Source organism: Bufo bufo, chromosome 2 (assembly GCF_905171765.1).
Source record: "Bufo bufo chromosome 2, aBufBuf1.1, whole genome shotgun sequence".
NCBI classification, from domain to species: Eukaryota; Metazoa; Chordata; class Amphibia; order Anura; family Bufonidae; genus Bufo; species Bufo bufo.
This window is the reverse complement of record NC_053390.1, coordinates 637,884,489-637,912,218: the sequence shown is the minus strand read 5'-3', so window position 1 is coordinate 637,912,218 and position 27,730 is coordinate 637,884,489. Positions and strand designations below refer to the sequence as shown.

Sequence of the window (27,730 nt, the reverse complement as noted above, 5' to 3'; positions counted from 1 at the left end):
TGCATTGGCTGACAGTGTAAATACTAGTATTTTCATAAAAAAATGTTTTTCATTGCTTAAAATACAATGCGTCAGAAATTCCATATTTTCAACGTTTTTCAATTTTGCATTTTATATTGATTGCGGATTATAAATCAGAGCTATGCCATGTATCGACTATGCATCGATTTTTTTTTTTGCTCTTTTTTGCTCGATCTTTCTGTGGGTGCAAAGGCGGTCCTGACCATGCAATTGCGTTGGGTTCCTGCCAGTCAGGGGGCCCTGAGGGGCCCCTTACAGGCGTGTCAAGTGGACAGCAGGGCACGGAAGCCTATGGTTCTCCTACATGACGTCCAATCTCATAAGCTTCAGGCCACAGAGGGCTGCATTTGTTATCTGCATACTCTATGTACCGTAGTCATTGCCCCATCACTATTAAAGAGCATATGTCAGAAGGTTTGTACCTATGAAACTGGCTGACCTGTTACATGTGTTCTTGGCAGCTGAAGACATCTGTGTTGGTCCCATGTTCATATGTTCTCGCATTACTGAGACAAATGAAGTTTTAATATATGCAAATGAGCTTTTAGGCGCAACGGGAATGTTGCCATTACACCTAGAGGCTCAGCTCTCTCTGCTACTGTTGCACCTTCTACACAGGTAGTGTAAACATCATCACACCTGGCCCTGTCAATCAAAGTGGAGAGGGAGTTGCAGTTGTAGAGCCTCTAGGTCAGTGATGGAGAACCTATGACACGGGTGCCAGAGGTGGCACTCAGAGCCCTCTCTGTGGGCAGCCGCACCCTTGAAAAAGTCTATGGTGTACCAATATGCCTTAGACCCTTCCTGCCATTCATCAGCGAAGGGCGAACTATAAACAGCGCAGGCAGCGCACTGAATGTAGGCAGGATATTATAGCTAAATGATAAAGTACATGGACGATATAATATACTGGACTGTAGTATTCAGGTTAAATTGCCGTGTTGGCACTTTATGATAAATAAGTGGGTTTTGGGTTGCAGTTTGGGCACTCAGTCTCCAAAAGGTTCTCCATCATTGGTCTAGGTGTAACAGTAACTGTAGCTTGTTGCTCCTAAAGGATCATTTGCATATACTAAAACAACATTTTTCTCAGCAATGCAGACACATATGAACATGGGACCAACACAGATGTCTTCAGCTGCCAAGCACACATGTAACATGTCAGCCAGTGTCATAGGTACAGATCTGCTGACAGATGCTCTTTAAGCTCTATTTATTGAAAGCCCATACTTTCACAAGTATTAATGGGGTGCAGGTTACAGTGTGTGGGAAGAACGTCCACTAGAGTAACGATAATTACTTTATCCCATCAGTGTCCAGTAATGTTTGCCATATTGAAGCACGCACGTTATTGTCAATTTAGATCCAGTGTCAAGTAGCAGATGGCACATATGAAGGATAGACTGCAAAGATGCAGACGAATCAGTGCCCCTACGGGCACATTTATTCCAGCATGGAAACTCTAGCTATACATGGCATTTTTTTTTTGTTTATTCACATCTATCAGCACTTGACATAATGTAACAAAACGTTGAGCTATATATTCTGCCCCGTATCTTGTCATTTACTTTCTCCGGCATATTGATAATAGAAAACCACAGGAATAAATTCACATCATGGATGTATTCCATCTGTTTTATAGTAAGTGAATGACACGTCGCTCATAGCTGGAATCTAGTTTAGATGTTACCTGGTAATGTCTTAATTCTATAAATCATTAGGTGACATCACAGCGATCCGGCTGCGGATATTGTACTTGCTTTATACTGAAAATTGAAACAGTTAGTTTGATATAAACAGACAGATCCCACGGCAAACCTAATTAATATTGGTCTCAGCATCATTTCCCTCTGCTGGTACGGCTTTTGCAGGCAGCACTTCTGTTATTGCACTGGGATTTGCATTGCTGCATGCGGAGTAGTGACATGACATTGCTGCCCATAGCAAACTTGGGGAAGAAAGGCGTTTCTTTTCATCTGTAGAAGCTACATGAGCTTTTTAACTGACAGAGGAAGGCGAGCGCAGAGATGTGAGGAGCAGCACATCACAGCCAGATCTCCCAGGTGCTCAGGACTGGACTCCAGGAAGGTCTGGAATGAAGTCAACCAACCGTGCTTTTTTACGGCATTATTGACTTTTGGCTTGAAAGTAAGGCCCCTTTCACACGGGTGGGGTTTCCGCACGGGTGCAGTGCGTGAAGTGAAGACATTGCCCCCGCACTAAATCCTGACTTATTCATATCAATGGGTCTGTGTACATGAGCAGTTTTTTTTTCACACATCAGTTCTGCGTTGCGTGAGGATCGAAGCAGGTTTTATATCCTGTGTTTTTCACGCAGCCCTGGCCCCATGGAAGTGAATGGGGCTTCAGTGAAAAACACATTTCATCGTTACATTGTTTATAAACCTTCAGTTTTTTTTCACGCACTCGTGAAAAACGCATCAAAACACATTGCACCCGTACAGGAAAAAACTGAACGCAGACAAAACTGACTAAACTTGCTTGCAAAATGGTGCGAGTTCCACTGAACGCATCCTGAGCCAATCCGTATAATTCGTGTGAAAGGGACCTAAGGAAGAAATTACGTATACCCCATAATTTATAGTGCAAATAAAAGGACACCTGCCATTTTTATATAAATTATTGATGACTTTTGGATAACATTTTTTGAAGTCACTCCATGTATTCTCCTTCCTATCCTGGTTCTTTAAAGGGAACCTGTCTCCATGATCTTGGAATTTACATAAGTCACCATTTTTATTGTCCTACTTCCACTCTCAGTGCTCAAAGTTGCACTGAAATACATTGTCAGGACTGCTGTGCATGTACACAGGAGTCCTTTCCATTATGTTAGCGCAGCACAGCAGCCTGGACTGTGTGTTCAATGCAACAATGCACTGACAGTGAGGGAATCAGGAGCAGTAGCAAAAATAGAAATAGGGACCTGGACTCCTTATCAGCAGTACTACTTATGTAGTATTGCAGACAATAGTAGGGTTGCCACCCGTACGGGATTGACCCGGACAGTCTGGGTTTGTAATCTTGTGTCTGGGTACAAGCCTTTCTCAGACCCGGACACAGGATTCATTTCAAACTGCAGTGCAGACTGTCTGACTTGCTCGCTCACGGTCCTGACAGCTGGCGGTGAGTGAGCGGCCGCGAGCTGTGAACGGCCGGCACTCCGGGACCAGCTCGAACCTGAAGAGGACGAGGCCGCCGGTCAGGATGGATTGGAAGCCGGAGAGCTGGGGGCTGTGGGTGGTCAGGAGCACAAAGACGCTGCTGAAGGAGAGCAGCAAACCCTCGCCCCACAGCATGGCGGCCACGCCGGGACTGAGCTGCTCTCACTCCCAGATCAGGGCGGATAACAATGAGACGAGCTGCGGGCCCACGCTCCTCCCATCCCCGGCTCTTCTGCAGCGCTTCTTTCCTATCACGACACCTCCCCTCTCCCCCGGTCTCCGCTACCGGGCCCAGGAAAGCTGCCGGACTCTCACACAACACTCTACAGTCAGTATGCCGGCCCTGAGTGACTATTCCCGGGGGATGAGGGCCACATTACTCTAACTGGAGGTCACTAATGGTTGCATTATTCCTAATGGGTGGCACTAATGGGGGCATTACTCTTACTGGGGACATTATTCTTACTAGGGGGCACTAATAGGGGGCATTATTCATTCTGGGGCGCACTAATAGGGCCATTACTCTTACCGGGGCAGACTAATGGGGGCATTAATATTACTGAGGGGGCATTACTATTACTGGGTGCATTACTATTACTGAGGGCGCTAATGGGGGCTTTAATATTCCCGGGGAGCCACAGTATGACAGCCACAGTATGACAGCGAGAGGTGGCACAGAGGATTAGGAGGCGGTGCAGAAGTCTGGAAAGGCGGCACTGGGCACGAACGGTGGTGGGTGCGGCCGGCACCTTGCATCCCTTGACATCCCCTTGGGCACCTTATTTCTTTGAGTGACAGGTTAGTAAAACCTGTTTTTTAGCAAAATAAGGCTACGGATCACATTTAGAAGCCCACATTAGGAATCCTGATGAGGTCCTGAACATCAGCATATGTTTAGCTGACAGGCGTGAAACCTGGTGACAGAATCCCTTTAACTTCCTGTTTGTTTGGGCTTTTAGCATGAGACAGAGACAATGGGGGCATATTGCTAGGATATGCCTCCATCTTCTGATAGGTGTGGATCCCACCGCTGGGACATGCACCTGTATCGAGAACGGAGCGGGCCAAAGTGGTGGCTGGAGGACACCGGGTCAACACCAAGCGCTCTCCCCCATAGAAGAAAAAACCTGCCAATCAGAGGCAGGTGGTCAGAGAGAGCTGTGAGCTCATGAATACGGGGACTCATTGGCATGCGCGGAGGGTTTAAGAGTGAGAGCAGCATAAACCTGGAGACAGATTCCCTTTAAATGTAGATCAGTGATATCCTGACATACTGCTGTGCCAGTAAAATATCACTGCCGCAGACCATTACCCACAGCGAAAACTCATAACTGATTGGGTCAGTGGCCTTATCTACTATAAACCTCACTTAGAAACAGATTTACTTCAAGTACAGAAGAAGATCTCATTCTTCCAGAACATTTTCAACAATCTCATGGTAGTTCATAGTTCTTATACACTACTTTTTAAGCTTTTTTACTTTGGTACAGTATATCTCTTCTTTTCCCTATTTTCCTATGCCCTGGGTGCTGCTGAACTATTCAACTTTGTTTCCTATTTTTCTTATCTCCATCTAATACTTAATTTTGGTTGTTTCATGTATTTGTGCCCCATCTATAGTTGCTTACAAACTTTGCTATATATCCTTTGGATTATGAGCAAAACTCACTGGTATTGGAGCTTTATCGAGACGGTACCATTTTATGTATCTCCTTCCTTTTTTATGTTTGCATTTAGAGGGGCTGTGAAGTGGCTTAATATTGATGACCTATGCTCAGGATCTGAGGGGGATACAACTCCTGGCACCCCTGACGATCAGCTGCTTGAAGGGATCACGGCACTCAAGCAAGCGCTCCTTCCTCTTCATAATTTCCTGCTCTTCGTCTCCTTTGCAGAGGTGGTGTAGGGTAATTAATTAGGACTTCTCCGTCTCATTGATTTGAATAGGATGAGCAGTTGGCATTAAACTGCGACGTCACTACAAAGGGGATGACGTGCAGGAAAGCAGCGCTTACATGAGTTCCGGGACTACTTGAAACAGCTGATTGGCGGGGGTGCCAAGAATAAGACCCTCGTCGATCTGATATTGATGACCTATCATGAGGATAGGTTATCAATATAAAGCCACTGCACAACCTCCTCACTGCGGTCCAGTAGAAGTTTTTGGTGATGTATTTTGGTGCTGTTGGCAGTATTTTGTAATGGTATTTGGCTCTGTTGGGGTGGTATAATGTGCCACAATCTGGTATTGCTGGCCCTGCCTTCCATCAATTTGGAATCAACTACAAAATGGGGCCAGACATAATATACCATTTATACCATAATATACAATTTCTGGACAATCTTTTCTTCTAACTCTGTATTGTGCTTTCTTTTTTTTTATTACTGCTAGCTATTGATGAATAAATTGACTACTGGGTGTTACCAGTTGGGGTGTATCCCTGCACAGTCCGTCACCTTCCGGTGTCAAGTGCAGCTAGTGTCAAGCTATAAAGGGGCACACCCTTGAACAAGGAGACTGATAACTCCCAGCTGTTATTTTATTCTTACATTTCTGGGAGGAATAACAGAGGAATGGTCCAATGGAAGTACTTCCCACAATGGACATGTCAGGAGAGATGATAGGCCCTCTTTAATAGAAATAGTGGTGAGAAGGAATTGAAAAGATGGAGGCGTCAGTGTATTTTTGCACGCAGTTGGTGACTGGGTGACCAGAAGATTCCGTTTTCTAACCACCACAATGGATTATTATTTTCCAGCTCAATGAATGATGGTTTGATTAGTCAGAAGTCAAAATTCATGGCTCTTGTAATATGATTTGTTAAAGCAGATAACATACAAACTACAGGATACTATCCATCAGGATCTAGGAGACAGAAAAGTATAGTTTTTTGGCACTGTTTTGGAGCATTTCCACATCAAAATCAGCTCCAAAAATGCTTCTAAACAGCCTCCTTTTTTTTGCAAGTGGAAAAAAAATACAACATGCCTTATCTTGGGGCAGCATTCACACTGAATAGCCCATTGAAATGAATGGGAAGCATAAAAAAAAAGCTCCATACGATCCTGTGCATTTATTTTTGCTTGTTTTTGACATATTTTTTTTCTTTTCTGCGGGTCTGCACTTAAAACCATGAGCTGAAAAGGCAGTTTTGTATTGAAGTAATCGCACATTGTTAAAAAAATAAAAATAAAAGTGTAAAAAAGCACATCAAAAATGCATCAAAAAACACATAAAGAATAGGCAAAAAAAAAAACATGCTGAATTTGTGGGTGGATTTTCAAAATCTGTCATGGGAACATGTAATTATTGTATTATTATTTTATTGTATGGTATGTAAAATCTTTGGTGAAGCTTCCAGGTATATTTTATTCACTGCGTAATGTGACCTCTCCTTGTCTTATTCTTTAGAGCGGCATACAAAATTTTAGTAAACTTGGTGAGAAGGCGAGCATATGAAACCACCTTCTCTTCTGCCTTCCCCTCTCAGCTGTCATGCATAATTAAATAAGAAGGTTATGCAAATACGCTCTCTCCTTTTTATATCAGACTAGCGATGGCCATGGGATCTAATTAGTGGATTTCTGATTTGCATAGTCCAAACTGTATTAATAATCAAAATGATATGTAGAAAGCCAAATACATATTGAAGTTATCCGTTGTTCCAACAAGAAAATGAATCCGTCTAATCAGATTCTCCTACATTGATAGGCCTGGAACTTGAAGAGTAAAAGGAAATTTCTGAGTACTTTCTCCTTGGAGTATGTGCTAAGCCATGAGTAGACCATTTAATATTACAACATAGGCCTGAAGGTACATTTATCAAGCAGACTATATTAATAGTGATCTTTATGCCACTGATTTAGCATTCTGTCCTTTAGAGTCCTCACCAAGTATACCGAGCTGGATGTCTGTGACCCTAATCAAGTATTTAACCAAGATTATGGTATCAGCTTGACAAAAACAGTTATACGGGGAAGAAATTCTGCCAAGTTTGTTCAGGTTTAAAGACAACTACTGTAAAATACAAAAAACAAGTTGTGATCCGATGTCCTTCACGTCTTCCATAGGTGTTATCAATTAGAATTACTAGAATCTTGGATGTTAAAGATATCTGGTCAGTCACTGATGTAATGGCATCACCAGAAGTCACTAAACCTTTTTAGCTTCAGAGTCAATGACATTAAAGTTAAATCAAATCAAATATTAAATGAAACAAATTACAACTAATAGCAGCCAATGAAACAGAAAAAAAAAAGAGTTGAAAATTCGAATGTACTGTACATGTGAAAGTGGCAAAAAGTCCAATATACAGTATATAAGGATTCAAATCTGTAACTCCAACCATGTACAGAGCTCAGTATAAAATCACTTAAAAGTATAGAGAATATATCATAAAAGTGACCTATTGTTTAAACATGTTTTTAGAGTTTTTGGTGCCTTTTTTTTATTAAATATTCCATAGATCGATCTATTTATCTATATATCTATCTACTGTATTAATCTATCATTATCTACCTAATATCTATCTTTCTAATTATCTATTTAATATCTATCTATCTGTCTAATATCTATCTATCTATCTGTCTATATCTATCATTATCTATCTATCTATCTATCATTATCTATCATATCTATCTATCTATCTATCTATCTATCTATCATTATCTATCTCTATCATTATCTATCATTATCTATCTGTCTATATCTATCATTATCTATCTATCTATCTATCTATCTATCTATCATTATCTATCATTATATATCTATCTATCATTATCTATCTCTATCATTATCTATCTCTATCATTATCTATCTCTATCATTATCTATCTCCTATCTATCTATCTATCTATCTATCTATCTATCTATCTTTTTTCAATTTTCACACTGTCGCTAGGTCTAATAATTGGTTAATAATTACTTTGTGTGTACAGGTAACTTTTCAGTATCCATTAGCATTATCTGCACAGGCAGAATTAAAATGACAATTTACACCTCTATAGATAACACAGGGTCCAATATTCAAAGTAAGTGACATCACAGGTCAGGCTACTTTCACATCAGCGTTGTTCCTTTCCGCTATTGAGATCTGTAGTAGGATCTCAATACCGGAGGAAAATGCTTCAGTTTTATACCCATTCATTGTCAATCGGGACAAAACTGAAAAGAACACACCAGAGTGCATTCCATTCCGTTTGGTTGTGTTCCCATGCCGGGCAGAAAAACGCTGCAAGCAGCATTTGGAGCAAGACTGATCCGTCATGAAACACAGTGTAAGTCAATGGTGCCAGATACGTTTTCTCTGACTTTAAAGAAAACTGATCTGGCGCCCATTGACTTACAATGGTTTTAGTGCCGGATCGGTCATGGCTATTTTAGAGATAATACAACCGGATCCGTTCATAACAGATGCAGATGGTTGTATTATCATGACAGAAGCGTTCTTGCTGATCCATGACGTATCCAGCGAATACGCAGATGTGAAAGTAGCCTCAGAGAGCATGCCTAAATAGCTATCTCATAGAAGTCAGTGAGGTCCCCTCCTGAGCATTGTGTCCCATGTAGCTGCTTTCAAACGACAGGAAGTTTTAACATATTTTAGGGCTGGTGGGCAGTGTGAAAATTATTATATTTTTTTTTATATTGATAATGACATGGAAAATTTAAAACAAAATCATCAAAAACTACATAAAATGTTATTTAAGTGATAGGTCATTTTGGTGACACATTTTATATGTCCATTGATTGGATTGCTTATTAGTAGACTCTGCAAAATCACTGCCTTTTTATTATCTACATTATGTTTATATCAATCTATTAAAGATTTCTAGCATAGAAGGGAATGGAACCTGTGAGTAATGAACAGCTGAATAACCTCACACCGCAACATGTCATCTCCATCTTTGCCTTCGTGGAGGAGTGGGCATGAGGCTGGGAAGCAAGAAGTCGGTGTAGTTTTTGGCCAAGTACATATGGTGATTTGCTTTTTTATACTGTACCAACTTTTTGTCACTCGATATGGATGCATACCCGCTATGGAGTTTTACTTCTTAAAGGGAATCTGTCACTAGGATCTTGGACGTTTATCTGCAGTAATAGATAGTAGTCCTGCAGATAAGGAGTCCAGATCACTATTTTTTAGTTTCCTACTGACCACCATTCCTCTGCTATCAGGGTTTAAAGCTGCGGTGAAAAACATTGTTAGGACTGTTGTGCATGCCCACAGGAGTCCTCCCCATTATGCTAGTATGGCACAGCAGCCCAGACAGGGTTTTTCAGAGAAGCTCACTCATTAATAGGAAAAATATTTAACCTAAATTATCAACCCTCTTACAAGTAATTTGGGATAATATAAAAGGGTAAGAACACGACTAATCTTCAGCCAATCTGTCTCCTGTTCTACTGTGTTTGTAGAGGAAGATCAGGTGAAAATTCATTTCTCCTTTTAATTTCATTGTATATTCAGATTACAGAGAAAGAGGTAGGTAAAAACTTGGACTGAAAAGTGATATATAAAGTATAATGTAGACAAATGGAAAGTCATGGACTCCAGAGCAAATATCACAAAGTGGGTGGGGAAGCTCGCATAGAAAAGCACTTGGGTTAATAATGGATGGCAAAGAGAACATTAGCAATCTGTGCCAGGAAGCTGTTGCCAAGGCAAATGAAATAAAGGGATGAACAAACGGTGGCTAGATATACATATTTAAAACCTAGTTCTACCCTAGAAATCATTACTTAATCAGAAAGATTAGCAAACAATATTATTTAATTTGGCTTACAGTTAAGAGTGGGTTCACATCACGTTTTATGCCTCCGTTTGACGTATACGTTACAAACAAAAAGGATACAAAAACGCAGCACACCACGTACTTGTATCCTGCACAGTCCAGTTAAAAAAAAGTATACATTTTTTTTTTACAATGATAAAAAAAAAAATTATAATTTTTAAGTGTAACTCTATAGTGAACAGATGCCACTGTATGTCATCGGTCTGAGGCATCCGTTTAACGTGAACGTGTTTTGTATACGTGAAAAGGATGGGAAAAACTTGATATGAACCCACCCTAATTCGTGTGTACCTATGTCAAAATATAGCAAAGATCAATACACAGGTTTGTCTTATGATCTTTTCATGCCTAAAATAGGAGGACATCCACTCTGCCTGGAGGAAAGAAGATTTCTATACCAGCACATTAGAGGATTCTTTACTGTAAAAGCAGTGAGACTAAGGAATCCCTAACTGAAGATACAGTGATGTTGATTCATTCAAAACGGGTCTGCATGCCTTTAGAAAGCGATCATAGAAAGACAGGGTATCTTTAACAGATTGTTGAGATGGATCATGCGCCACTACCCAGAAGTGTAGCGGTGCATGCGCAGCGGAAGCAGAACCTGTGCGCTTGCACCGCTATTCAGATGCAAGGCTGTCAGGGACAGTCGAGATGTCCAGACCTGTCAATCAAGCAGCAGGGGGAGTGTCCTTGGCTTGGGGGGGCACCACGTCGCCGGTGCAGAACTCTGATGAGATGATTTGAATGGCTCATCTTTAGATGCCATATTTCTTGTTTGCTTCGTAAAGCAAATTCAGTCAAATGCAGGTCCAAGTCTTTTTTTGGTATCCAGCTTGTGAGGCTGCCACATTTCCCTTTTTAGTAAATTGACATTTTATCTCTCTCCCAGCCAGTGATCCAGAGTTTGGGAGCTAAGTAAATAATTTATATTTCATTTAAAACTCTCTTGCAGAACTATTATTTCTGTTCTCTGCACAGTTTGGCATGTGATAAACAAAGCGCAGTCATCTTAGATCTACTAAATGTTGCATACCGGGTTATCTGCACAAGCAAATGTTCGGGAATTGCTTAATATTCATTAGACTCTGCCCCGGATAGAATTAAATCTACCAACCGTGACAGGTGCCACAATATGCTTTACATCCTAAGAAAGAACTTTTTTTTATCGGGAAGTTTACCTTTGCTAAACTCCTAATAAAGAATTTTTGAGGCAAGGCCAAGTTGTTTCCTCTCCAGCTATATGAGCACAGCAGGGCTTCCAAGATAAGTGCTGAGCTGTGAAAATTAGTTCTTCAATGCGAGACAAATAAATATGGAAGACAACACTTACAGTTTAAGAATGCATCTTCTCCTTTCTTTAAAATCTCGCCTCTTGATTTTATTTTATTTTTTTCGTCTTCCTTATTTTGCACAAACACTTCCTTTCAATCTGACCCAACAGGACATTAATCTTACATTCCCGGGTTTATGTGCTTGAAATGCACGGCATGTTTGTTGTTTGGATAGCGGCGCTGCATCGGGGGTACTTTACATTCACAGCGTCTGACACAGCTAATGATGGCTGCTCCCTAGACATTTATGGAGCTGTTTGTTGATTTGTGTGTAGCATTCGCAAGTAAAAGATTTTTTATTTTTTTACTGTGGTTCCACAATCCCATGTAATTTATGTTCCTGTTTGTAGAGTGATGTCTCAATATTGGCGTTTAGTAGACAGTCTAATTGACCAACGTAGTTAAATACTGGAATCTGCGCCATTGTTGGACTGTACATGGGAATTTCAATAAATGAGACACATGGAACATTAACTGCAGCTGGTGGTCCTGTATCGCATCACCACAGCCTTCCAGTGTTGGCTGTCAGATTAATGTTGTGCGCTATTAAGTCTTGTTTTGTAGCTTTAACTTTCAAGGAAGTTAATTTTCGAGCCGGAGTTGATATTATACGTTATACAGATGGCACGCATTTGTCTTACATAGAAGTCGTGAGGAAGAGCACGTCGTGTGATGTTGATTGCTCCCTTCACTTTAAAATGAGCTACCAGATGGTTAAAGGTCTATAAACAACGCTTCAGCAAGGTGTCCTCTATCTGTTTATGCAAGAGGGCAATTCAATTTTGATCAAAGGTTTTATGTAATTGCCCAATAAACTAGGAAAATGTATTACCCAATGCATCCCAACAAAACTGTAATGTGTGTACTGCCCACCATACCGTTACTGTAGTATCAAGGAATTAAAGAAAACACCACCTATAAAGCTTTTAATGGCTATTGCTCCTTTAGCCCCTTAGTTACCAAGCAATTTTTTTTCATATTTTCATTGTCGCATTCCAAGAGCTATCACATTTTTCTTTGGAGACGTATCAGGTCTTGTTCTTTGCTGAACAAATTGTAGCTTTTAATGGCACCATTTTGGGAGTACACATAACTCATGGATTAATTTGCATTAACTCTTTGTGGAGTGGATTTGGAAAAAATGTAATCTTTATGTTGTAAATTTTGCAACACTCACTTTGTGGCAAAAATAACATGATACATTTTTTGTCTGGGTCAACGTGATTACAGCGATACCAAATAAATATATAGTTTTTTTTAAAGTTTTACTACTTTGGCACAATGAAACCTTATTTTAAAAAAAGAAAATGTTTTTGCATTGCTGCATCCCAAGAACCATAATTTTTTTTTCCTTTCTACAGAGCTGTCTACAGAACTGTCTTTAATTATTGCAATATATCTTTTAGATTTTATTGTTGCGATTTTGGGGTACATAATACTTTAAGATCACTTTTTATTCCTATTTTTGTTGGTGAACAAGCTAAAAAAAATTGCAATTCTGGCATTTTTTTTACAGTATTCACCATGCAGGATAAAATATGTGATAATTGTATAGTTCGGGTTCTTACAGATGCAGCTATACCAAATATGTGGAGGTGATTTTATTTTTGCAATTTTTTCATTAAAAATCAGTTTTTCAATTTAAAAAATTTGTATTTTCTTTAACTTGGAAATTGTATTTTTTTACTAAAACAAGGGGACATCCACCAGTCCCTTCCATAATACACTGTACTACTTATGTAGTACAGTGTATTATCCTGTTAGTAATTAGTGATGAGCAGCAAGGGTCATATTCTAATTTGTGATATTTCACAAATATTTTGTAGAATATTCGCAAATTCGAATATTCGTTAAAATTCTACATTATTATTTTTTTACTAAAAAATCGGCAAGGTAATGATCGTGTAATATGCGAATATTACGCGATCAGTACAGGCGTGGGTTAAAAACGAATATATAGCACTATAGAGTATAGTGCTATATATTCGTTTTTTAGAATATTCATCATTTTTTCCATCTGAACACATGATTTCTCCCTGCTTCTTGCTTGTGGGCCGATGAGTCATTGGCCCACTAGCAACTTAAGCAGGGAGGAATCATGACTTCAGATGGAAAAAAAAATGACGAATATTCTAAAAAACGAATATATATCACTATATTTAATATAGTGCTATATATTTGTTTTTTAGAATATTCATCATTTTTTTCCATCTGAAGTGAACACTGAACACTGTCCACTTCAGATGGAGAAAAATGACGAATATTCTAAAATACGAATATATAGTACTACAGGGTGGGCCATTTATATGGATACACCTTAATAAAATGGGAATGGTTGGTGATATTAACTTCCTGTTTGTGGCACATTAGTATATGTGAGGGGGGAAACTTTTCAAGATGGGTGGTGACCATGGTGGCCATTTTGAAGTCGGCCATTTTGAATCCAACTTTTGTTTTTTCAATAGGAAGAGGGTCATGTGACACATCAAACTTATTAGGAATTTCACAAGAAAAACAATGGTGTGCTTGGTTTTAACGTAACTTTATTCTTTCATGAGTTATTTACAAGTTTCTGACCACTTATAAAATGTGTTCAATGTGCTGCCCATTGTGTTGGATTGTCAATGCAACCCTTTTCTCCCACTCTTCACACACTGATAGCAACACCACAGGAGAAATGCCAGCACAGGCTTCCAGTATCCGTAGTTTCAGGTGCTGCACATCTCGTATCTTCACAGCATAGACAATTGGCTTCAGATGACCTCAAAGATAAAAGTCTAAGGGGGTCAGATCGGGAGACCTTGGGGGCCATTCAACTGGCCCACGACAACCAATCCACTTTCCAGGAAACTGTTCATCTAGCTGGCATGTTCCCTGAGTTTTTCCAGCAAGATGGTGCACCACCACATTATGGGTGTCAGGTCCGAGCATTCCTAGATGAACAGTTTCCTGGAAAGTGGATTGGTCGTCGTGGGCCAGTTGAATGGCCCCCAAGGTCTCCCGATCTGACCCCCTTAGACTTTTTCTTGTGAAATTCCCAATAAGTTTGATGTGTCACATGACCCTCTTCCTATTGAAAAAAAACTAAAGTTGGATTCAAAATGGCCGACTTCAAAATGGCCGCCATGGTCACCACCCATCTTGAAAAATTTCCCCCCTCACATATACTAATGTGCCACAAACAGGAAGTTAATATCACCAACCATTCCCATTTTATTAAGGTGTATCCATATAAATGGCCCACCCTGTATATTGAATATAGTGATATATATTTGTTTTTTAGAATATTCGTCAATTTTTTTCCCTTATGAAAACATGATTCCTTCCTGCTTAAGTTGCTTGTGGGCCAATGACTCATTTGCCCACAAGCAAGAAGCAGGGAGGAATCGTGTGTTCAGATGGAAAAAATAACGAATATTCGATATAACTAATATATAGCACTATATTCTGAATTCTCGAAGTGAAGATATTCGAGATAAAAATTTGCTTTTCTAATATTCGTGCTCAACACTATTAGTAATGAACTCTCAGGCACTCTATTAGGCTGCACCTCTGGCACAGCCTAAGGCATAAACTGTGGACAGACCTGCAGGCCATTAGAGCAGGAGCCTGGCTGTCATGCGAGAGGCAAACTCCTGTTTTCCGCTGCACGGAAGACTAGAACACCATAAAAAGGCAGTGGCTTAGCCTAAGGTCCTTTAGTGACCACCAATAAGCCTTTTAAGGACAATCATTAAAGGGTTAATGAATCCTTGCTTCAATTGCATGTATATTTATCCTTGATCAAGCTTTTTTGATACTCGCCATACTCATCCAGCAGTTACGTGCTTTCAGCTCTTAAAAGGAATTGCCATTATGTTTTCCCCCTGCAAACTAATGTAGTGGAAAAGTGAGAAAAGTTTGAATATGTAACTTTTATCTAAGTAGTCTCTGTTATTTCCCCACAGTCGGCTCACAAAGGATCTGTGTGCTGAAGCTCCTTTGCTGGTTTGGCTGCAAGGCAAGGAAATTCTAGTGAGAAGATAAAAATAACATTTGGAATGAATCATTTTAGCCATTGTATTAGTTTTGGAGGTAGGGGATTTCCATGATTGCAGATTCCCTCTTAAAGGTAGCAGAATTTGTCACAGTATTACCCCATTCACTACATGGGCATTGAAGTTACATATACGCAACGTGCACTGTATTCATGAGGGGAGGTGTCTTGCCTCCACCCACCCAGTTATGATTTTACAAGGAATCTCCCTATTTTAGCCTCCCTCACCCAGTTGCAGTAGACATATAAGATTTATATCATGCTCACAGTTCTTGATCAGCCCCTGGTGCCAATGTGCCAGGTTCTGACAATGTGATGACCTCAGTGCGACCACCTGAGTCCAGAAGCAGGCTACTCAGGCTGCAGGCTGGAAGAGGTATGTGGCTTGCATTGCATACAGCTGCATCAAGTCATGTGAGTATTTTTATTTTTGATGACATTGGGGGCTCTGTAAATACTGAGGGCACAAAATGGATGTGCCTGTGTGTGGGGTGGATCTGTAAGTACTGGGGGCACTAAATTGGAAATACACATACTGGGGCACAATGTGTGTGTGTGTGTGTGTGTGTGGAGGGCTCTGTAAATACTGGTTGCACTGAAGGGGCATTTACCTACTAAGGGCACTATGTGGGGCCCATATAACTATAGGGGGCACTACTGGGCATATTATAAGTACTGGGGTACTACAGGGGGCACTATGACTACTGGGGTACTACCGGGTGCATTATACTTATTGGGGGCACTACAGAAGGGTATTATAACTACTGGGGCACTACAGGGGACACTTTTACTACTGGGGTACTACAGAGTGAATAATACCTACTGGGGGCAATACAGAAGGGCATTATAACTACTGTTGATGCAGGTAGACATTAATTTATGGCATGCACACAAATCTAATGAAGCAGAAATAGCTGTACTCATATATTAGGGTAAATGTTGCTAATACCTTAAAGTTAACTAGAAACTCAGTTAAAGTTCCTTTGGTCCAACAACCAATGGCTGTGTTTGCCTGGCGATCTGTCAATTAAAAATGGTCCGAAGGTTAGTGGTCTTTCCCAAAGAAAAGAGGAAGCTGTGCTTCTAGTGCCATCTTTTGGAATGCAGCTACCCTATACTCAGTGATCAACCTTTCAAAACAAGCCTTGAAACATTATTTAGGATTATAGCCAAACCAGACACTATTGTGCACTCTTTTTTTATTTTTGTAAAAACCAGGGGGGATTTTCCACTGCATGCTTCAGACAGATGCCGCTGTGTAGGTATTCAGTTGAATTACTTTGCCACAAAGTGAATTTCTTTGTAGGTAGTGGGTGCAATGACAGAACGGCAATTGCGCCTCCCCCATCATTGTACCCCTCGTGGCATCTGATATACATAACATGGTGTAAAATGTAAAAAAAAAAAATCATACTTGCCTGCTCCATTTGCTTGCGACGGGCCAGCCGTCGCCATCTTGCTTGAAGAGCTGTCACGAAATCTCAGAAGGCCGAGATTACGTCATCACGTTGGCGTGGTGACATCATACGTCACTGCACGCAGGATTTCAGCTGAGATCTTCAAGCAAGATGGAGCAGGTAAGTTTTTTTTTTTTTGCACTGTTTCTGGTTAAATCGATTTGCTACCACGAAGCACGAGGGATTTTGCTTCGCGGCGGTGGGAACTACCTGGCAATCTCATATTGATGATCAGTATGAATATCCTGGAAAACCCCTTTAATGGATATGTCAGTAGAAAAATAGCGAGGTTAAATACGCTATTCTATAAAGCAAAATAAGGTATACCAACGTATACCAGTGGAGGTCAATAGGACTCTTTTGGGTAAATGAAGACCTATGGATATGCTTGACATGCTTTCACACTACGTATACAAATGTGCTCTTGGACGCTCTGGGGACTCAGGCACCTGTAGCCAATCTATTCACTTTTAATTAATTTGCTGAAAATAATAAATGCGAAGGAAAACATGTTTCTGTAAGGCCTCAGAAACATGGTTGGAATAGGATTCCCATAGAGGACCATGAGGTCTCTAATGTACCTCTCCCTGCCTGATTTCATAAGGTGAAGTTTATCTTTAGGAAATGCTCCTTTTGATGACTTATGTATGGTATTCTCAACTAGAAGCCATGCTTTTGGAGAAATACCTGCAGTAGCTGATTGGATGTTTTTGTCAACATCTCCATATTTTAGTAAATATGTAGATTTTAATGTATGATAAGGTTTTACTAAATTGCCAAGAAAATACATTCATATCTCCCGCAATCAAATGTGCTCATGTATTCTGTATTTCTTGTGTGATGTGTTTATTCTGCTATGCCTATGGACTGCAGTGATTTCATTTCCTTTCTCTCTGATTTTATAAAACAGCATATAGCTATATATTTCTTTCCCAGTTCCTAGAAACTGAGATTGTGGATAAATCTTGAAACCCAGAATATGCCGAGTACAAGCTGTATGTAGAGTGTGAAATTAAAGTCCCATGCCCTGCATGCAATCAGCTCAGTGGTGACCTTCAGCAGATGGCTACGATACAAATAGGATGAAATAAATAACTGCAGCTGATGATGTAACATTGTGATACTAATAGATTTTCTCAATATGCTTTCTCTACATATAATATACCATAGTATAATGCATTTATTATTCCAACTCATACAGTAATATATTGTATTGATACTACTGTGCTGATAAGAGTTACTGTACTGTCACACAATTTCATTTCATTTAATAGAGAATGGTGCCCCTAGCAAATTTCTAAATCACTTAATTTACAAAATATGCCTGCATCCACCTGAAAAAAAGCTGTAAAGTCATAGCCATCAGGGCTCTTACTTCCACCTAATTTGTAGGAAATGTGGGTGTGCCAGAGCTAGCGGAGATCATGAGCTTGATAAAATAACTGCTTCTTCTCTGCTTTCTGAAAAGCAGAGAAGCTCCTGTATGTCTGTAAGTCTGATCTCTCCCTCCTTAGCATCTAAGCTTCCTTGAAGAAAACAAACATAGTGAGAAGTAAGGGAAAAGACGTCACAGCAGTACAGTGCTGGCAGATTTTACAGAAGGGATCTGCCCCCTGCTTCTGAGTTAAATGCATCTATCCGTGCAGCTGAAACAGAGAATAATATGGCTAAAAGAGACATTAGGAAAGCCCAAAAAAGACTTGTTTCTTCACAGTTATGATTGTACAATGAAGCACCGCTTTTATGAAAATGAATTTTGGTTTATTTAAGGCCTCATACACACAACCATATTTTGGGTCTGCATCCGAGTTGCATTTTTTGTGGATCGCACACAGACCCATTAATTTCTATGTCCTATTCTTGTCCATTTTGTGGACACCAATCAGTTGCCATTAGTGTGGAACTAAACTATTCAGCCAGTATGTCTGAACACATCTTATAGCGTCAAGCCAGTATCAAGGAAAACTTGGGAACTGGCACACCCATTCATAGTCAATTATGAGATGGCGAGGCTGCATTCGGTGCACAGACTCACTGTACGACGCTGCAGATCCACATGACATGGCACAGTAAGTTACCGTCTTGAGACGGTGTGCAGTTTTAAAGTGGACAGCTGCAGACATACATATTGCAGTATAGTAAACAACCATTTTGATACATTTATTGTCAGACAGTATCAACTAGTTTCTTCATTATTGCAAATACGACACTGCTAATGAATCTTATATCGGGCGTTAGATATACCTGACTGTGTGAATCACACAAGGAACTTCATTACAGTGTGGCAGGGCATCTTGCTGGTATTTTTTATCATTTTGTTATATTATTTTAATTATGTTTTATGTACATTGTATGCATGTAGGAGTTCATAAATTATTTTTTTAATTTCCTATTTGTGGTACTATATACCTTGAGAGCCTACATATTTAATATATTCATTGTACTTTTTTGGTTCCTAGGTACTTGTAGTGCACTCAGTATTTACCTTGTTAATACATTTTTTATTAGCTGCCTAATATTTTATCAGCTTTACCAACTGGTTGACGGTTATCGCTGTATGTACAAAGAAGGCTGCAAATCCTTGACAATACTGCCAATAATAGATTACAAGTGCTGCTGAATCTTTTCCCATAAAACTATATATCCATCTGCTCAGCTCCTCCTGCTCTATAACATGCTGCCTGCAGCTCAGACACCATGTTCCCCTTGACAAGTTCCCTACAAAGCTTCTTTGGTACAGCTTGTCTGATAGGTTTGTAGAATGATGACAACTTACATGACTCATGGTTATCTAGGACATGATTGAAGCAGGACTAGCAAGTTAGATCAGTTCGTATTGTTCCATTTCATCATAGCAGCCATATCTGTTGACAGAACTAGGTGGAGCCATGTTTCTGGGAAAAGAATGATCACGTCTATAATCTAATAAGCATGATAAAATCATACACCTGAATACAATTTCTGGAAATGGACAAGTAATATGGTTCCCTTGTTCGCCTTCTCTTACTTTACCTACTTATCAGTGAATAAAGGTCAGGTTTTTTATGCAGGATAATCCTTACGTTCACGTGAAATGCTATTTGACAGTGACTGACACTTACCACTGACGAATCATACAATTGTCCAGATATTTCAACGTCTAACTTTTTATTTTTCAGGACCTTAAATGGTGGAAAGAAAATTGGCAGAATTGAAGTGAGTCTGGTGAACATGGGGGAGATTCAGAATGGGGAGGCGGATCACATCACAACAGATGCACAAGGACAAAAGGTAGATATTAATACCTAGCACAAATGACATTAGAAAGTATCTTGGATTGAATAGCAAATACATGTAATAAACTTTTGTTCTAAACAGAAATGAAGCTGGAGTCCCTTAAAGGGGTTCTCTGGGAACTATTTAAAATGGCCGCCAGCAATCTACCCTAGACAGGACTGGTTGCCTCCACTTGCAGAGCTGCCTAGGGGGGGGGGTGAGGGGGCAGGGCCTCACTACACATTGCACTGCTTTACAGTAGATGATGTGATCCTGCCTATGATATGCCATCATGGCTGAGCAGTCTGACAGGAACACTCACCATTATGTAGTATATGCAAGTGGAGTGGAGTGTGTAATGAGACCATGCCCCCACACTCCTTAGGCAGCTCTGCAAGTGGAGGCAACCAGTCCTGCTCACATTCTAGGACAGGCTACTGGTGGCCATTTTAAATTATTCCCACAGAACCCCTTTAAGGTGGCCTACACATTAGACAGAAGTTGGTTGATGGTCGAACAGCAGTTGAACAATCTGGTAAACAGTCAGTCATTTCACAGACAGGTCATACATATTTTAGTCTATATTGGTCATTACATTATTCAGACTCCTGTTCAATGAAACTGTGCAATGGACGAAAGATCTTTTTGGGAACATTAAAAAAAAAAAAGATCTTTCATTCATGAACAATCCTTCTTTGAATGAAAGGCATTTCGACTGTTGGGCGAAAACATTAAATATTGCCTACTTATTTTTAGACAATAATGGTCTGTCATCAGTCATCTAAATCGATCATTCTTTGTTCAATTTCCACTGATGAAAGTATTTTTTGGTTGAAATCATAAATTTTTATCAACTTTAGACCAATCGCTTTAGGTCCCAGGAACTTATGTTTGGAGTAAGTTCCATGAATCACTCAGATTCAGCATGTCACATTCCCTTAATTATTTATAAAAAGGTTATACACTTATATGGGACCAGCTGCAGAATCAGGCCCTCTGTACCGATGACCCGCCCCCTGCGCCTATGTAAACTATGAAGGTGAAATGGCACTTGCTGACTGAATCATTGGCAGGGATTCCAGATGACCCCTTTGAACATACATTGATTGCCTATTCTATGGAGTGGAGTGGTAGCGAAAATGCTGCAGATTTTCCATGGGAAAACCATAATGTATTAAAGTACCAATTTTATAGATGAGATTTTACACATCTCATCTACACATGGCAGGGATTTTCTGCATGGAAACGGATCTGCGGTGCAGGATTTTAAATTGGTAGGTCATTTCAATTTCTGCTGTGGATTTCCAGTACAGATTTCATCTTTTCCAATATAGAGGAGGAGTGTTATGCATCAGGATTTTGCTGTGGACTTGCCATGGATTTGTTGTAACGAAATCTGCCACTGTGTACAGTTCTTTCTGAGGGTACGTCCACACTTGTTTGAAAATGCAGCTTTTTGCTGCAGCTGTATTATGTGTGTTTTTTGCCTCAGAAATGGCTGTGGACTTCACCCTCCTCACTGCAAAGGGTGAAATCTGCAGAGGAAAACTACAGTATTAACTGACATGCTGCATAGCAGGGTAAAGGGGTTTGTGCAGGTAGTATATATTGGTTACTGTGTCCTCATTAAAAGCTGATCGGTGGGGGTCCGACACCTGGCACCCCACCGATCAGCTGTTTGAAGAGGAGGCGGGGCTCCATACGAGCGCTGCTTCCTCTTCATTACACTGTGCGTTGTCTCCCCTGTAGCGGTGGCGTAGTATAATTACAAGTACTCGCTCCATTAAAGTGAGTACTTGTAGTTACTCTGCACTTCTGAGATGAAGGGCAGTGTAATGAACATGAAGCATGGAGTGCCGTCTCCTCTTACAGCTGATCGGCAGGAGTGCGAGGGGTTGGTCCCCCGCCGATCTGATATTGATCACCTATTCTGAGGATAGGTCATCAATATATACTACCTGTATGACCCTTTTATTTATATTGCATTTTTTGTACACAGTGTGTATGAAATTTCTTGAAATCTCATCCACTTTACTGGTACTATAGAAGGCTGCGGATTTGCCGCATGAAAATCCACAGTGGCCAATCCGCAGCATGTCAGTCATGTGTGGATGTGTTTCCTCATGAACACCGGCTTCTAACCATGTCTAAGTGCGTTAAATACTTTTCTTTGACTGTCCAATAATCCAGATTATATGATCCAGCACCTGCCAGGACTGCTGGTATCCAGGGAAATAGAGGAGGGGGTACCACCTTTAACTCACCCTTGGCCCCTTTACCCAACCTCGACGACCCATAACAAAAGACACGACAACTGTATCATTTTATTGCTGGGTGGTGATCGGCCACAGCTTCTTTATTAAAGCGGCACACCTTAATAAACCATAATATCGGAGCGGTATGCCAAAGGCTGGACTCCCAGCGGGCAAGTTAAACCATAATCATCAGAGCAGTCTGCCAACCTATGAACTCCCAGCGGGCAGTTACACCTTCTGCTACCACCATATCTCCGCTGTATCCAAATGCCGCCAGCTGTGACTTCATAAACTCGACCAGAATTTGCAGCTCTCAAAAGCCGTAATCATCGGAGCAATATCCAAAACCGCTGGACTCCCAGCAGGGGCTCTTAAGAATAGAAAAAACAAAACAGAATAACCAAGTATCCATAACTGATCAGAACTGTGCACCTCGACCCGCCTCCCAATCTGCTTCCACTTGCAAGAGGAAGTGACCAGAACAGAGAGGAAGTATATGTGACCTTCAGGATTTCCTGCACCGCCCCCATCCTGTCTAAGGAGGATCCCCAGTGAATTAACCCTTAATGACCCTAATCTGCAACCTACTTAACCGCTACCGAGACAGGGCCAGCTGCCTAAACGCCCCTAAGGGGAAAAAGGGGGATGGGGGAGGACCCTCAGTCCCTGAGCACCATCCCTATACAGTCGGGCGCTTGCCAGTCTCATCCTTGCCACATTAAACACATTTTAAGAATATTCTATTTATGTGCCTCCCTGATATACTATTTTATATGGTTCCATGTTTAAACTGCATTTACACATTAATCTAAGACATAAATACGACAACTTCTATTTGCTTTATACAATTTTGAGTGTCAGACTAAACTACGGTATGTATGAAAACTGGAACGTGTGAATTGAAAACTGCACCAGCAGTGGCCCCTATGGCCATCTATTATCTGCGTAGTAGAAAAATAAAGACAAAAATCATCGCATTTTCATCAAGCTTTGATAAAACATGAAACGATTATAGTGTAAATAATCTGATTTTAAGGAAGTAGTATCAGAGAGTATGGACGATATGCTAGGGTCTGACAGACATGGATAAAGAGAATTCCTGACTATAAAGTAGTCACAAATGAAGAGGCAAAGTGATGGTGTAAACTAGCAGATCGATCCCTAGAGAGACAAGCCTCAGCCCATGTAAAACACATATATCTCTTTAGAGACACACATACACCCCCCTTCCCGTGCGCGCTAACTGTTCCTCTCTCTAGGCATAAGAGCCCTTTTCCCTTTGCTACCTTTCCTGGCTCACCCCCGTCTGCCCATTGCCTCGTACAGTTTTTCTGTGATGCCGTTTAGTTTTTCTCTATCTGCATCCCCCTGTCACCATCACTGTGCTTCTCCCTCATTACTTGTGACTGCTCTTTAACACTTAGGGAGAGAATTACTAAGATTGGCGTTTCGTATACCTGTTTAAAGAAAAAGTGCGCTGAAGATGAACCGAACCTAAACTCCTTAGTGACCAAGCACATTTTTTTAAAATTGCATTCCAAGAGCTAGAACTTTTTTGTTTTTTCATAAATGTACTTGTAGGAGGTCTTATTTTTTGCAGGACAAGTTATAGTTTTGAATACACCATTTTAAGTACATGTAATGATTGATTAAAGCCAGCCGTTTAGCTAAAACCCACTTTGTTTACGTCAGTAAAAACACATATGGGTGGTCACTAAGAGGCTCAGGCATCTTAGTAAATTTGGCACATCTCCTGGCTTTCCATGCTCCAGAAACTGAAATCCACACCAACTAGGATTTGGTATAGATTTCATCTACAATTTATGCTGGTTTCCGCCATAAATTATACTAAATTTGACAGTCCATGGGAGGCAGCACACTCTATGCTAAACCATGCCCCTTTTCTTGCCACTTTAAAAAGCCACAAATTGTGACATATATTGCAGCATAAAACCATTAATGAACTACTTCTGTTATTTTGTGTAGTCCCTTTAATCAGGTGTGCCCTTCACCCCTGTGGTCTGGTTGTTGAGGTCTACTCATCTCCCCAGGGGCAGATTGGGAACTTAAAGTGGCCCATGTTGTAGGTGGGTCCAAATTGACAGAAGACTGGACAAAACAAGTAGGCAGGGACAACAGAAGTAGGCCTGCAATACCATAGTGCAGCACAAAATACCGCCCCAGCAGAACCAAATACCATAGTGCAGAACAAAATACTGCCACCTCAACCACAATATTCAACTGTATCACCATCATAAGGACGTTAATACAGTTGATTTCAGGAGGACACCTGTGGCCGTTGAGTATCAGATCATTATGTAGCTTGCCTGCAGCCATCAAGAGGCCTTGGATGGACCATGGGCACTGGCCCATCGGGAAATTTCCCTGTATGGTGTATGGCCAATCCATCCCTGCACCTCACTCCTCAGGAGTGAGAACAGGAGGTGATAGGGTTGCTACTTCCAGCATTGTGAGAACTGCTGAACTGCATTTTGTGAACTGGAGATGGAGATTGCACCCAGTAGTAGCAATAATGGGGTCTGCCATGCAGCATTGTTATCACCATCCATCTGTAACCTTTTATATGGTCCAAAAACAGAGGATTTTCTCTGCCGTTCATAGTGTGTGGCAGAAAAAAAACACTTTTTTTTATTTTAAAGTTTGCAGATAGATAGATAGAATAGATATGGATAGAGAGAGAAGGAGATAGGATGAACGGATGGATAGATTGATACAATGTATGGATAGATAAATGCATACATAGTACCAGATAGATAGATAGAAAAACTGCAGCACTCCAAATTCGGTGAAATATGTAAAATTTAGTTCAGTCATAAATATAAGGATATTCAAACTAGATGGCTTAGAGAACTGGTGTTTTCTATGCCATTTATAGTGTCTAGCAGGACATACCATATCTAAAATTTGCATTAGTGTTTTTTAAGTTTGCACTGCGGATGTACCATTACATGATATTTGCACTGCAAACAGTGTGCTCAGCCTCTCCTGGCAGCTCTGAATGAGAAGCTGTTCAGGAGTTAATCAAATGTTAAATCCCTGTAGCTCCAACATCGAGTCTGATGTTGTTCCCCGACAGTCGTTCTTTACATGGCAGCATCAGCGATGCCAGTCAATATTGCACTCAACACTGCTGCGATGTAAAGAAAGCAAAGCACAGGTGCCAACAGAATCTTATATGTTTCAGTATATATAGAAACTGTAGTAAAGGGGCTCAAAATAAGCATTTTATTGTTAGTGTCTGGTATGGAACTTTTTTACTCGCCATGTCTACACTAATATCCCTAAAAAACATGAACATGTGTGTATCCTGCAGCTGGAGTCCATGGACAAGCTGGCTGAGATTATCCAGTCTTCGTTTCTATTTCAGAAAAGATGAAAACAAAAATATATAATTAAAATATACAAGATACAATTAAAATAACAACAATGTGCAATATCTCAAAAATCTCATATTCACTCATTATGCAAGGTGCAAAAATAGATGCTTCTAGGTAGGTTGTAATACAGAACACAGCTATTCGAGAAGCGATGTATATGTTTTTAGGTAGAACTATCTATGGATACAATGTGTTTTGGTGTAATGCTAAGTGTGTTACCACTCAGATAGATAGATAGATATTAATTAGATAGATATTAGATAGATATTAATTAGATAGATAGATAGATAGATAGATAGATAGATATTGAGAGCAGACTGTGCCAGCACTGCGACCAGGAGGCTGTGGAGGATGAGGCTCATTTCCTGCTGCGGTGCCCCAAATACTCAGCAGTGAGGGAGACACGCTTCAGGAGACTGTCTGATCTCTGCCCAGATTTCATCTCGATGGAGGAGGAAGAGACACTCTCCATACTGCTGGGGGGAAAGGAGAACACAGCGGCCACAGCAGCACAATATATTACTGCCTGCCATATACTGAGAGGAGCCTGATATACCATGGACTCCTTTATCCCCACCCTGGACGTGTCCCCACCCTCCAACCCTACCCAATTATTTCCCACTTGCTTTGGCAATGCTAAAATGTATTTAGTCCTGCCAATAAAGCTTATTTGATTTGATATTAGAGAGATAGATAGATAGATAGATAGATAGATCTGAGGCTGTAGCATCTACTCCTATCCCTGCATATCTATTTCTATTTCACAATAAGTAGCAATTACTTCTGTGTCATTAATGTAATGCTATTCCTGCTTATGAGCACTATTTATATATAATTACTCACTTTCTTGTATTATTTTTTCCACCACCACTAGTATTACTTAAATTACTATTATTACAAATTTTTTATCTCATTAACAACTTTCTTTATTGTAACATTTTAAACATAGAAACATAGAATGTGTCGGCAGATAAGAACCATTTGGCCCATCTAGTCTGCCCAATATATCTTAATCCTATTAATAGTCCCTGGCCCTATCTTATATGAAGGATAGCCTTATGCCTATCCCATGCATGCTTAAACTCCTTCACTGTATTTGCAGCTACCACTTCTGCAGGAAGGCTATTCCATGCATCCACTACTCTCTCAGTAAAGTAATACTTCCTTATATTACTTTTAAACCTTTGCCCCTCTAATTTAAAACTGTGTCCTCTTGTGGTAGTTTTTCTTCTTTTAAATATGCTCTCCTCCTTTACCGAGTTGATTCCCTTTATGTATTTAAAAGTTTCTATCATATCCCCTCTGTCTCTTCTTTCTTCCAAGCTATACATATTAAGGTCCTTTAACCTTTCCTGGTAAGTTTTATCCTGCAATCCATGTACTAGTTTAGTAGCTCTTCTCTGAACTCTCTCTAGAGTATCTATATCCTTCTGGAGATATGGCCTCCAGTACTGCGCACAATACTCCAAGTGAGGTCTCACCAGTGTTCTGTACAGCGGCATAAGCACTTCACTCTTTCTACTGCTTATACCTCTCCCTATACATCCAAGCATTCTGCTGGCATTTCGTGCTGCCCTATTACATTGTCTTCCCACCTTTAAGTCTTCTGAAATAATTACTCCTAAATCCCTTTCCTCAGATACTGAGGCCAGGACTGTGTCAAATATTCTATATTCTGCCCTTGGGTTTTTACGCCCCAGGTGCATTATCTTGCACTTATCCACATTAAATTTGAGTTGCCAGAGTTCTGACCATTCTTCTAGTTTTCCTAAATCCTTTTCCATTTGGCGTTTCCCTCCAGGAACATCAACCCTGTTACATATCTTTGTGTCATCAGCAAAAAGACAAACCTTACCATCGAGGCCTTTTGCAATATCACTTATGAAGATATTAAACAAAATTGGTCCCAGTACAGATCCCTGTGGAACCCCACTGGTAACATGACCTTGTTTTGAATGTTCTCCATTGACTACAACCCTCTGCTGTCTGTCACTCAGC

At 40.4% G+C, this 27,730-nt stretch overlaps 1 protein-coding gene across 6 annotated transcripts in view; it reads left to right on the top strand.

Annotated features, from left to right (window-relative positions):
• INPP4B (inositol polyphosphate-4-phosphatase type II B) overlaps positions 1-27,730 on the top strand; it is a 698,485-nt gene that overhangs the window by 418,192 nt on the left and 252,563 nt on the right. For 4 of the 6 annotated variants that reach the window (XR_005776353.1, XM_040418490.1, XM_040418489.1 and 1 more), the window contains one exon: positions 19,983-20,094. Coding sequence is in view for 5 of the 6 variants with exons in the window: in XM_040418490.1 (XP_040274424.1) it covers positions 19,983-20,094 (112 nt within the window). In the remaining variant the exon portion in view is untranslated. Of the gene's footprint in view, positions 1-18,837; positions 18,894-19,771; positions 19,857-19,982; positions 20,095-27,730 lie in introns of those variants that run through there. The other 2 variants (XM_040418492.1, XM_040418493.1) reach the window with 2 other exon arrangements.